At 41.2% G+C, this 13,204-nt stretch overlaps 1 protein-coding gene across 1 annotated transcript in view; it reads left to right on the forward strand.

Moving 5' to 3' along the window:
• Positions 1-13,204, forward strand: part of ttc27 (tetratricopeptide repeat domain 27) — a 128,709-nt gene that overhangs the window by 94,577 nt on the left and 20,928 nt on the right. Inside the window, exons 11-12 of the mRNA XM_021610238.3 lie at positions 2,421-2,516; positions 6,853-6,975. Of these exons, the coding sequence (XP_021465913.2) occupies positions 2,421-2,516; positions 6,853-6,975 (219 nt within the window). The remainder of the gene's footprint in view (positions 1-2,420; positions 2,517-6,852; positions 6,976-13,204) is intronic.

Genomic DNA, 13,204 nt, shown 5'->3' on the forward strand with positions numbered 1-13,204 from the left:
GATGTAAACTTCTGACCCACTGGAATTGTGTTGCAGTGAATTATAAGTGAAATAATCTGTCTGTAAACAATAATTGTAAACATTACTTGTCATGCACAAAGTAGATGTCCTTACCGACTTGCCAAAATTATAGTTTGTTATCAAGATATTTGTAGAGTGGTTGAAAAACGAGTTTTAATGACTCCAACCTAAGTGTATGTAAACTTCCGACTTCAACTGTACATGGCTCTCCAGATATGGTACGTTTTTGTTCAATCTAAAGATGGGTATCAAAAGTGTACTGGTTTAATTCTGATTGCAAACTTCATATTTCTGCAACCTGTCAGGTGGGATGTTTTCCTTCCTTGTGCAGTTGTATAAAATCAATAATTTATGGTTTACTCATTCAATATACTTTCACCATCTGCTATAATTGTGTTCACAGAGCAACTTGGAACTCAGTTCAGTGAATCGGGATGTTTTTACTCACCAATCTCCCCCACCTCCTCTCATTTTCTCTGAACTACTCCCCAGTAGCCTGTGGCTCTCTCTCTGTAGGGCCTCTGGTCTACCAGAGTTCATCAAATGCCAACCGCTCTTTGTGCTTTCAATATATACACTGGCTGTGGAGAAACTATTTATTAGTCATCTGCAGTCTGCTTTCAAACAAACCTTGCTTGCCATTAAGGGAAACCGATTCCACCAAGCCAACTGGAAATTTCATTTTTTTAAATTCTGTACAATTTAGCAAGTAATTTTAACATTCACTACGTCCCCACACACAGCCTTTTATCAGCAACAAGTCCATTTGTTGGAGACATCTCTATGGTGGTGCAACAGTCACTTGAATGTGCTACCCTTTCAATCTTAACTATTTGTGGGAAGGGTACAAAAGTCCTCAGGAATTTATAAAGGACAGAACCCAACTGCAGGCATTATCAAATTAGAGCACCATTAAGCAAGCAAACATGTCATTTTATCAAGGTCTAGTTGGTTTTGTGCAATGTTTCGCTTTAACAAAAGAGCATTTACATCTTCCTGGAAGACCGAACGTTTGCACTCAAACACAAGTATAAAGGTTGTTTGTTTTGGCATGAATAGACAGCCTATTATAGTCCTCATTCTGGTGTATTCTTGTGCTCTTGCACTTGCTGTGTGCCATCTCCCACTCTGCAGGCTACCTGTTTTGACACACTGCGTCACTCACAGATTTACTCCTAATGGTTTACTGGGCATTCTCATTCGTTGACAAGGTTTGTTTAGATGTTACCGATTTCCAGAGAGGATCTGCTGTTGCTTGTTGACAGGATTTAGATATTGGTAAAGACAACTTCCCCAACCACCCATTAAACTGACAGAGACAAAAGATGAACATTGATGACAGTCATGTGGGCAGAGTAGAAATGGTCTTTGAGGGAGCTAGATCACTATTCATCTGAAGCAGTCTGTTTGACAACACTTTATGACCAGGCATTGGATTTGTCTTTGAGTTTAAAATGTAAAGAAAGCTTTTTATCCCCCCCGCCTCCCTGATTGTGTTGGCGTCTGTCTGTTTGTCTATTTGTTAGTGTTTTTGCTTGTGTCGTTCTGCGTTTTGTCCGAGTATGTGTGTCTGTGTTTTCGTCTGGCCTCGTTACCAGAAAATGGATTCACTGTGACTCACGTCTCTGGATTTTTTCCATCCCAAACTGTAAAATATGTCCCGTTACACTCTTACCCATTTTCCTCTTAATTTTCCTCTTAATTTCCTATGCAAGTAGGCCAATCACATCCGAGCTGCCAAACTCCATCCACTGTTTATAATGAACTTTATCCTGGGTGGTCGGGATCCAAATCTCATTACAGTAAACTGGGCCCTGTCCATGTTCCACAGATAACACCACCCAACCCAGCCATAACGACAGGACCCAGTCCTAGTCTGGGATTTGCTGTTAGGTTGAGGTTTATGAGCCATGGTATTGGATCATTGATGTTAGACATAACTGTGAGTCAAGCCCAATTTTTGTCTCCTCTCAGATAGCAAGCAGAATGTGAGTTGTTGCTCTGCATGATGGCCCGCTGATAAAATGAGACTGAGAATGAGACATTAACAATTGGATAGCATCCAGCAGTGGCTCATTTGCTGTGACGGTGAGAGTTGTTTCCTGTTTATACCTTGTCTTCCTGGATGCCCTCAGCCAGTGTTCATTGAGTACCTAACAACCCGAACAACACAGATTGAGACAAAACACAGAACTCAACCAGATATCAGGGTTGGACACTGTCAATCAATGTGCTTTTAGACCTGTTGCACTCACATCTCAATCAGTACATTTCAATTTGCTCTTGACTTGCTCTACCAACTTTGCAGTTTAAGTCTGTCATTTTGGGGATTTAGTAATGAGGCTTTGCCTGGGTATGACTCTCTCTAGTTGACGCTGGATATCTTTCCTCTCTTCCAGACTATAGTGGATTACTTTGAGGAGAGGAGCTGTCCTGTGACGGAGCGTCTGAAACTCTTCTACTGCTGCCAGGCTCCTCCCAGATGGGCTGTCCAGGTAACACCCCATCATTACCCCGTCACTGCTGATTGGGTTTCTGATTTATGAATTGGTTTCGCTCCACTGTGATTTGTGAACTTCATTTTAAGGGCAGACTCACTGTAACTGAAGTACCACACAGAGCAATGTCTTCCATCAAAGCTTTGACTTGTGCCTTGACCCATTTGGAAGTCATGGTCACGATTAGACAATTATTTACATCAGGGTTGTATGCGCGAACCCTAATTCAGGAGAAAAGAATGGGACTCTCTTTGATCTCCCACACCTTTGACGGTAGTCCGTGACTTGAAGAAGGATGCTGCCCTTGCTTTGTGACTGTCCTCTTGACCTCCTGCCCGAGGTCTACTACCACGTTGTACCCAGAGGAGTCTCAGCCATCACCACGTCTGGTTATATGGGATTTAGTGCGTCAGAGCCTTGATCTAATCTGGACACTTGACATTCAGACAATATATCTGTCAGGCTGAAGCTCCCTGTTAGCGCCGACTGCTTCCAAGCCAAAGGCCACCTAATGGCCAGCCTCCACTGCAGGATGGCCACTAAAACAGTACGTCTTTGTCCTCCAACTACCAGACAGTTAGTGCCCCTCAGGGTAGAAGCTGCATCAACCTGGTAGACTTTATATGGTGTTACATGTAAGGCTTGTCTGTTTTTCTCGGTCTGTGTATATATTCCGGTAGATGAGGAGTGAGTGATTAGCCTTTTTGTTATTCTGTATTTGTAGCAAGCAGAAAGATGGTTTGTTGACCATGGGTGTGTTTATTTCTGTTGTTGTAGCAGCTGTCTTGGCCCAGTCAGTTTCTCCTTCCTTGTATTAGGTAAGGTGTTTTGAGCAGTGTAATTTGCTCACATTTACCCTTCACATTTCTGTGAAGGGAGTAGTACACAGCATTGTACGAGATCTTCAGTTTCTTGGCAATTTCTCTCATGGAATAGCCTTAATTTCTCAGAACAGGAATAGAGTGACAACATGACCAATGTCTACACTGTACTTCTGATCAATTTGATGTTATTTTAATGGACAAAAAACAAGGAAATGTTTAAGTGATCCCAAACTTTTGAACGGTATGGTATATTTAAAGGCACAGGCCTAGCTAGTCAACAGATGAGGGAGGAGAGTGGAGATGGTGAGATAGCTGGGGAGAAGGGGAGCGAGAGATTGTGGGGTTGTAATAAAAGGAGGGAGGAAGAGAGATTGAGAGGGAGGGAATGTAAAAGACAGGGAAAGAGAGAAATCAGTGGGGCAGGATACATCGCCCAGGCTTCATGTAATAATGGCAAACAGCAATAAAGCTGGAATTGAAGGCACCCTATTGCCGCCTGGGGAATTGAAAGTGCAAGCAAGGCAGAGAATCGTGTGGGCTGTTGTGATGTGTTTTTCCTTAGCGAGAGGCGTGCCCGGCATGTAACGATGGCCGTGCCTGCGCACAGAGAAGCTGCGTGGGGAGAGGAGGGACAGGAAGATGGGTTGAGATATAGCACATATTTTAAGATTTGCTTACAGAATTAATAAATCCCCATATAATTAAACTGTCTCTTGTCTGTCTCAGCCCTTCCTGCTTTCAGGGAGATTCTAAAACCACAATATCAGGAGTTTTCCTGGAAACTGGTAAAGAGGCACAAATGGCATGTGCGCTGACGTGTGTCCTATTAGTCTAAATGTCTGCCGTTTGCCATTGGTGTCACGTCCTGGCTCCCCATGTCTCCCTGGTCACGTGATTAGGGTGGTTGACGAGTGGGGTTGTGGGATGGGGGTAAATTCAGATTTATGCGGCCCATCATCCCAGTGGGACGTGATATGTCACCCCTGAGACGGGATGGGGAGGTGATCACAGTAGAGGACGAGAGGTGATAAAACCCAGAAACCTAGGATTTAGTCTGTGACAAGACTCCAGGTTCAGCTCCCACTCTTTAAGTGGATTGAGAGACAGGGTTAGGGTACAAGGTTAGGGCCTATGTTGCCTTGTGTGAAGATGACAAGATAATGGAAATAGATGTGAGGTCATAATAGTGGAGATGGAGAGATAAAAGATGAAGACACTACCGGGGGGTGAAGACACTACCGGGGGTGAAGACACTACCGGGGGGTGAAGACACGACCCTGCATATGGCACCACAGCTAGGAATGAATACAACTGGTGTGTGTCTGCGTGTTTAGTTAAGAACTAGAGGTCGACAGATTATGATTTTTCAACGCCTATACCGATTATTGGAGGACCAAAAAAAGCCGATACGATTAATTGTCCGATTTTTAAAGAATGTATTTATTTGTAATAATGACAATTAAAACAATACTGAATGAACACTTATTTTAACTTTATATAATACATCAATAAAAATCCATTTAGCCTCAAATAAATAATGAAACATGTTCAATTTGGTTTAAATATGGCAAAAACAAAGTGTTGGAGAAGTAAAAGTGCAATATGTGCCATGTAAGAAAGCTAACGTTTCTTGCTCAGAACATGAGAACTTATGAAATTTGGTGGTTCCTTTTAACATGAGACTTCAATATTCCAAGGTAAGAGGTTTTAGGTTGTAGTTAATATAGTATTTATAGGACTATTTCTCTCTATACCATTTGTATTTCATATACCTTTGACTATTGGATGTGTAATACTGGCAATAGCTTCCATCCCTCTCCTCGCCCCTACCTGGGCTCGAACCAGGAATACATCGACAACAGCCACCCTCGAAGCAGCGTTACCCATGCAGAGCAAGGGGAACAACTACTCCAAGTCTCAGAGCGAGTGATGTTTGAAACGCTATTTGCGCGCACCCCGCTAACTAGCTAGCCATTTCACATCGGTTACACCAGCCTAATCTTCGGAGTTGATAGGCTTGAAGTCATAAACAGAGCAATGCTTGAACACATCGAAGAGCTGCTGGCAAAACACACTAAAGTGCTGTTTGAATGAATGCTTACGAGCCTGCTGCTGCCTACCATCGCTCAGTCAGACTGTTCTATCAAATATCAAATCATAGACTTAATTATAACATAACACCACACAGAAATACGAGCCTTTGGGCATTAATATGGTCGAATCCGGAAACTATCATTTTGAAAACAAAACATTGATTATTTCAGTGAAATACGGAACCGTTCGGTACTTTATCTAACGGGTGGCATCCCTAAGTCTAAATATTCCTGTTACATTGTACAACCTTCAATGTTATGTCATAATTACGTAAAGTTCTGGCAAATTAGTTTGCAATGAGCCAGGCCGCCCAAACTGTTGCATATACCCTGACTCTGCGTGCAATGAACACAAGAGAAGTGACAATTTCACCTGGTTAATATTGCCTGCTAACCTGGATTTATTTTAGCTAAATATGCAGGTTTAAAAATATATACTTCTGTGTATTGATTTTAAGAAAAGCATTGGTGATTATGGTTAGGTACAGTCGTGCAAAGATTGTGCTTTTTTCGCCAATGCGCTTTTGTTAAATCATCCCCCTGCTTTGCATCGATTATATGCAACGCAGCACACGCTAGATAAACTAGTAATATCATCAACCATGTGTAGTTAACTAGTGATTATGATTGATTGTTTTTTTATAAGCTAAGTTTAATGCTAGCTAGCAACTTACCTTGGCTTACTGCATTCGCGTAACAGGCAGTCTCCTCGTAGAGTGCAATGTAATCAGGTGGTTAGAGCGTTGGACTAGTTAACTGTAAGGTTGCAAGATTGAATCCCGGAGCTGACAAGGTAAAAATCTGTCATTCTGCCCCTGAACAAGGCAGTTAACCCACTGTTCCTAGGCCGTCGTTGAAAATAACTGTTCTTAACTGACTTGCCTAATAAAGGTTAAAAATATATATATTTAAAAAATTGGCCAAATCGGTGTCCAAAAATACAGATTTCCGATTTGTTATGAAAACATGAAAAGGGCCTTAATTAATCGGCAATTCCGATTAATCGGTCGACCTCTACTAAGAACAGTTCTGTAGTAGTAGTATTATTATTTTCACAATAATCAGGAGGATGGCTGCAGCTTAAATACTGCTAAACGGCAGTACATATTTGCACCCTTGAATACAGCAGCTGGGGAAGACCAACTCTACAAAGCATCCTGTGACAAAAAAAAGAGACTTTTATTGATATGAATGTGATAAGGGTCATTACCACCAAAGACAGAGCTGTGATGGTTCGTGGAGTGTATCCATATGCAGTGTTTCCCCCAGGATGTTTTTCAGCGGTGGCAGAACTAGGAGTGGGTTTTCCTGCTGGGGGATGCGGATGGGCTCTTCCTGGGACATCAACATAATATATATTTTTTTACTGTTTGAATATGAAATGACATCCCATGTCTGAACCTCTCACATTTACAGAAGCAGCTGGCCAGCCTGCTGACAGACCTGGGCTGCACGAGCTCAGCCCTGCTAATCTACGAAAAACTGGAGCTGTGGGAGGATGCTGTGATCTGCCTGGAGAGGATGGGCCAGCATGGCAAGGTACAACACAGCCATTACAACCACCAGAATAATTGTGACTGCCTTTCTCAGGGACAATGCAATATCCATTGCTTTACACAACAGCCAAGGTTATTTTCGTAACTAAACATGGGCACCACACAAACACACTCAGAGAGAAGCTCATCTTGACCACACTGGAAGAACCGTGAATATCGCCGCTATCACCCTATTGCCTAGCTATCTCGCTGTACTCCCTCCACCTCTCCGTCTGTCTGTCTGTGGTGCGCACCTGTTTATGCACTCGTTTGTGTTCTCTGGCGCACCAGCTGTCAGACACATCAGTCCCAGGGAGATCTGGCTCTGTTTCCCTGGTGTTATTATTAACCTGTCTGCCCCCCAGGGCCCCCTGGGAAACACACTTCCAGATAGACAGAAATATGGCGTGTTTGTGTTGGATCATGCTCTCACAGAGCCCCCCCGTCCCTCAGTCAATGTCCTCTTGATGGCGCTGATTGAATGTTCACTTTGGTCTCTTAATGGTGGAACACCAGGAGTTGGAAGTACAGGTCACAAGGGCAGCCAACAGCAACCAATGGCATTGGTTTTAGAGTCTGATTCCCACAGTGCGGCAGAGAATAAAGAATCAAACATTTGGACGTATGGCAGCTGTTTGTTTTTGTTGGTCCTCCTTTTTGATAGCGGATCGTTTTCCAATTTTTTTGGTGCGGAAAAGTCTCAATGTTTACACAGGTGTGTTTTTTCTCGCCCGACCTTCAAGTGATCTCAGTCAGAATTGACTGAGGTAATGAAGCAGAGAAAAAAGAGCCAGCGGTAAGGCAACCTGCTTTCTCGCTCTCTTGCACCTGTCAGACGATGTTCTGTCAAGTCCTAACAGAAGTGCCACACCAGGCCAAATGGAGAACCCGGTAACACCTTCCGCCATGTTGCTGTGGTTATGAAAGTCATTGATGAAACCGGTGCCAGATTTGCCACAAACGCTCTGAGGACGTTCTTCCAAACTGTTACGCAATGGACATCTGGTTCATTCTTGGTCAGATTCTCGCAGAAGTGTTTTCTCTCTCTCTCGATCACCTCTTGTCCTTTCAGTCATTGACCTTTTTAAGTGACATCTCCACATGATTCACAGGGTTCTCGTAAATTTGCCGTAGCATCACCACATCCATCTCTCTGGATCAGCAGAGTTTGACTGGGACAGATTGAGCAGAAATGAGTATTCCACAAGCACACACACCATACTCCCACTAGGTGGGCAGGGCTGACCCTCACCCACACTCACAGTCCCAACCCTGAAGGCGAGGCCTGCGGGCCTTTGTGCTCTGTTATTGACTTACAGCTTCCTTTGTCTTCCAATCTGATTACAGAGGTGCATTCTGGTCAATAACGTAAGTTCTTCATTCTAAAACTATGCGCTTTGGCCAAAGTCAGCAGTCCATGTAACATGATGAAAAAAATGCTAGGCAATCCATTTGTCTGGAGAAGACGGGTAGATTTCAGCCGGTAGTCTCTTTGTACTAAACGTGCTGTTCCTGCTCTCGGTGTCTGAATGCATGCTTAATGTGAATGAGCCATACCTGGTCGCAGCCTGCGAAAAAGAAAGAAGCTAAAATGGACAAACAGGAAAGCGGTCAAACAGGAAAGTCTGCCAGTCTTGAGCACATGATATAAGTTTATCCACTAGCGTTTTGAAGCTAATTGTCGTATTACACCAGCTTCTGTGTAAACCTTTCAGCAAATAAACAAGACAAAATATTGAACAAAACTGTTATGGTATAACCCAGTCCAAAATATCCGCGTTTGAAATAAATGTATGGTATTGACAAATGTTTAATGCACCTCTGCGCAAATGGGGCAGTAAATCACATATGAATATCCCGGTACATGTAATTCAGCCCCAGAACCGATTCAGAGAGTATATATTTTTGCATTAACAACATCTGAATGTTATGTATTTTTTATTGGTTATTTTCTGTTTTTTTTATACATTTGTCGATATGACATTGCATCATTACATAACACTAATAACAAAAACATGACACCCAACAAGACAGCACATTTCAACCATATCTCTGTGGTTGGAATATTAAACGGCAAGTAAATATAAATGAGTAATAATATAAGAAAGTAATAATACATTTTTTAGATATATTTTTTTTAACTGTAAAAAAATATAAAACATTACATATTTGTTCTAACTTATTCCCTAGCTTTTCACCCGCACGTTGGGTCCCTTATATCATTCAAAAAGTGTTCCCATGTCATACTACATTTTCCCTTTCCTGTCCTGTAATTTTGCTATAATTGATTCATAAGATGCAGTCGCCACGATGAGTTTGAGCCAATCTGTTGATTTCGGACTATCTGCACTCTTCCAGTTACGTAGTAGGAGTCTCCGCAGTCTAGCATGCAGAAAAGGTACCTACTTCACCCTTGCATTTCCAGAATAAGTTATTTAGCAATAAACCCATTTAATGTAATCTAACCGGGGTCCAGTAGTAATCTTATGTGTAAATGTACCCATTGTATCCCTGGTACGCCACCCTACATTGGAAATAATATTTTCCCGTACATCCTACTCAGTCACAATTAAGATCCCTCTCCCAAATCAACCTTAAATTCTCACAATGTCCATATTGTGCATATGAGATTATTTTATATAACACTGAAGCGGAGTGTGATATTCCTGGTAACATAAAATGTTGTTCTAACAAGTTTTCGTCACTCTGGAGGTTAATACTCATAAGAGACCCCATGCAGCTCCTTAGACCATGCCCAAACCGGATGTGCACTTCACTTGGTTGTCTCTGAATATTTTTTTGTGATATTGCCTCAATAGACTTAAACCTCTGTCTGAGTCCATCTCAAATGGGAATCGTAATTGCCCCAGTGTCTGGCCAATTTGGCTACTTCAAATGATATGTTGTATAGTTAGTTCTACATTGGGTAATGCTAGTCCTCCTTTATCCCTTGGAGCATATAACTTGTTGACATTTATTCTGTTTTTGTCCTATCCCAAAGATAATCGTTAATCATTTCATTGTACTGCTTAAATAGTAAGGGGGAGATGGTCACAGGGAGCATCATGGACACAATTCAACTGTGGTGCCACAAACATTTTAACAGTATTTATTTTGCCCCATAAAGTAAGATTAAGCAACGACCTATCAAGATTATTCTTTCTTTTTTTGTAGTAGTGGCTACATTAATTTGCATGATTCTGTAGCTCAGTGTTATACCCAGTTATTTAATCCCTGACGGCACCCATTTTAACTGAAATTAAGTAATTGCAACAGGAGGACATAAATTGGATACAGGCATAGACTCTGACTTCTGCCAATTTATCTTATAACCAGATACCTGTGAGAACATCTCAATTGTGTTCAAAACCAAAGGGATTGATGTGGCCGGTTCCCTAATAAGTAACAATATGTCTTCAGCATATATAAACAGCTTATGCTCTCTGGCACCTCCCATCACTCCTTTGATTCCTGAATCAGCTCTAATTGCTGCTGCCAAGGGCTCCAAACATGGAGTAAAAAGGAGAGGTGGGAGAGGACTGCCCTGCTGGGTTCTCCTCGTCAAATTAAAAAAGGAAGAGAGCAAACCATTTGTGAGGGCTGCTGTTCTTGTATTGGAGTATAATACCTTAACCTACTTGATAAATCTAAGGCCAAAGCCAAACTTTTCAAGGGTATATGTAAAAAAAAAAAAAAAAAACTCTCCACTTGATAAATCTAGGGCCAAAGCCAAACTTTTCAAGGGTATACGTCAAAAGGCTGCACGCCAACCTATCGAATGCCTTCTCTGCATCTAGGGAAAGGGCTGCCACCTGAGTATCTTATTTTTGACTCAGCCACATGAGGTGATGCAAACGTCTAAGGTTCTACTTTTTTTTATGTATTTTTTTTTTACAAATCTCACCTTATAATATGAGGTCAAACCTTCTCCAGCCTCATGTCTAGTTCTTTGGAGAGCAGCTTACAATCAATTTAGATTAAACTATGTCAGTGGGTGGGTCTATCCTTGTTGAGAATGAATGAAATTAGTGCCTTGTTAAGTGTCAGGTAGCTGCTCCAGTTCCAGAGCTTCTGCGTACACCCGTGTTAATATAGGAGCTAATACGTCAATGTTCCTCTTATAATACTCAGCCGGGAAGCTGTCTAATCCTGGTGACTTCCCAGACTTCATTGAGGTTGATGGTTGTTCTTATCTCAGATTATAGTATAGGAGTGTCCAAATCCTTAATTTGATCTGGGGACAACTCCGGAAGCTTTATTTTTGAAAGAATGGCATTCAATTTAGCTGGGTGTAAGTTACATTCAAGTCACAAAACACATTTGTTATTATCTTTTGTACCAGTCAGTACCTCCCCACTTCCATGTTTTTAATAGCTGGTATTACAAAACTGGCATCTGTTTGTTTCAATTGTCTAACCAATAATTTACCTGTTTTTTTTCACCACTTTCAAACATATTCAGTCTTTTTGTTATAGATCTCATGTAATTGAAACTTCAGACTATAGACTTGTTTCAACAGTGTCTTTTTCCGTCTCTTTAATTTGATAGACTAGTTTTTCAACTCTTTCTCGATCTTCCCTTTTCTTTCTACTGGTTTGTGCTATTATTTTGCCTTTAACATAAGCTTTAGAGGCCTCCCACACTACTCAATTTATCAGTGGAACCAATGTTGGTTTGGGGAAAAAAGCACTTTAAGGTCTTCATTGAGGGAAAGATGAAATGTTTTGTCTTGGAATAAGGACGTATTCATCCTAAATCTAATGCTTTTCTTAGCCATATCAGCCTAAACTGCTATACATAATTCCACTATTGCGGGGCCAGTCAAAGCAATAACCCCTATTTTACAATCAATCACCTCTTTAGTCATGCTCTTGGATATTAGGAAGTAATCTATCCTGGAATGAGATGTATGGTTGTGAATAAAAATGTATATTCCTTCTCTCTTGGATCGACAAGTCTCCATATATCTACCAGACCCAGATCCCTCATTAATAGGTGTATCACGGCTCTGTCCTTTTGTACAGTTTTAGAATAAGTTGTTTTTATCAAGAATACTGAAGCAGAAATTAAAGTAAAGGGGGAAAACAAGTTCTATGAACCCATATAAAATCATATCAATTCAAATATTTTCAAGGTTGTTAGTTCCATTTACTTAATTTACCGACATCTTTGCTTGAGGGTAGTTTTGACCAGGCAACTTGAATACAGTCACTGTGTAGCCAACCGGCTAGACCCCGAGTGACAAAAATAGCATTGTAGCTATACAGTCTGAAATAGCTAAATACTGTAGCTATTAGTTTGCAGAATTGTAATTTCAGTGTCTTTGCGATAGTGTGTCACAAACACTGTCCCATAGTGAACTCACTGGCCAATATAGTTATGCCATCCATGCCCTTATTTGTGGTCTGGGGATACGTTGGCCTGGGGATAGGTTTATGACATGCCTCTTCCCCCCCCTCCTCTCTCTACCCTACTGATGTTACATTTGTAAACCCATTGGTTAACGTAGAGATTCTGGGAACATCAGAAGGTGGGGGTAAATTAACTATATTCTGGTAATCCAACCAATGGAACATATGCGGTGGTACTTAATGAATATGATGTCAGTTCGGTTGTCATCTGAGACATTCTCATCAATGATAAGATGACATAAACTCTATAGTAGAAGGTCTACACATCAGAGTTATCGGATTCACATGGAATTGTTGTTCAATTTAAATGTTTGAATATGAAATTATTCGTGATGGGATGAAATGTGATTTTAGCTAAATATTTATTGCATTTTCAACGTCATGCTTGCTGAAGAAGTGCTAGCAACAGAGCTAGTCCTGTTAGCCATTGCGCTGAATTCAACACCGACTTTGCTGAGAAACTTCAATTAAACTATGAAAATAACCTACTACACTTTGAAGTTAATAAATGATTTAAACTATTCATAAAAAATAAAAAATGAGTTATATTAGTTGTAGGTAGCTTTCCCCTCAAGCAATTATACTCAATTGACTATTCTATCAAACTTAGAAGAAATTGGGAGGGTTTTATCTGGAGGCTCCTTTCAGACAACCACCTTGCTTCGCAGAATCACGTGATTCCCATTGTTCAGTGTTTCAAAAATATTCCAAGCCTGATTGGATCCCCTTTGATGTGCAACTGCACTGTGGAAAATTACTCTCCCCTCACAAAATTCATGGCTCCCGAAATTCATGGATCTCACGATTCATGACTCCCACTGT

Source organism: Oncorhynchus mykiss, chromosome 1 (genome assembly GCF_057628025.1).
Source record: "Oncorhynchus mykiss isolate SJ-2025 chromosome 1, ASM5762802v1, whole genome shotgun sequence".
NCBI classification, from domain to species: Eukaryota; Metazoa; Chordata; class Actinopteri; order Salmoniformes; family Salmonidae; genus Oncorhynchus; species Oncorhynchus mykiss.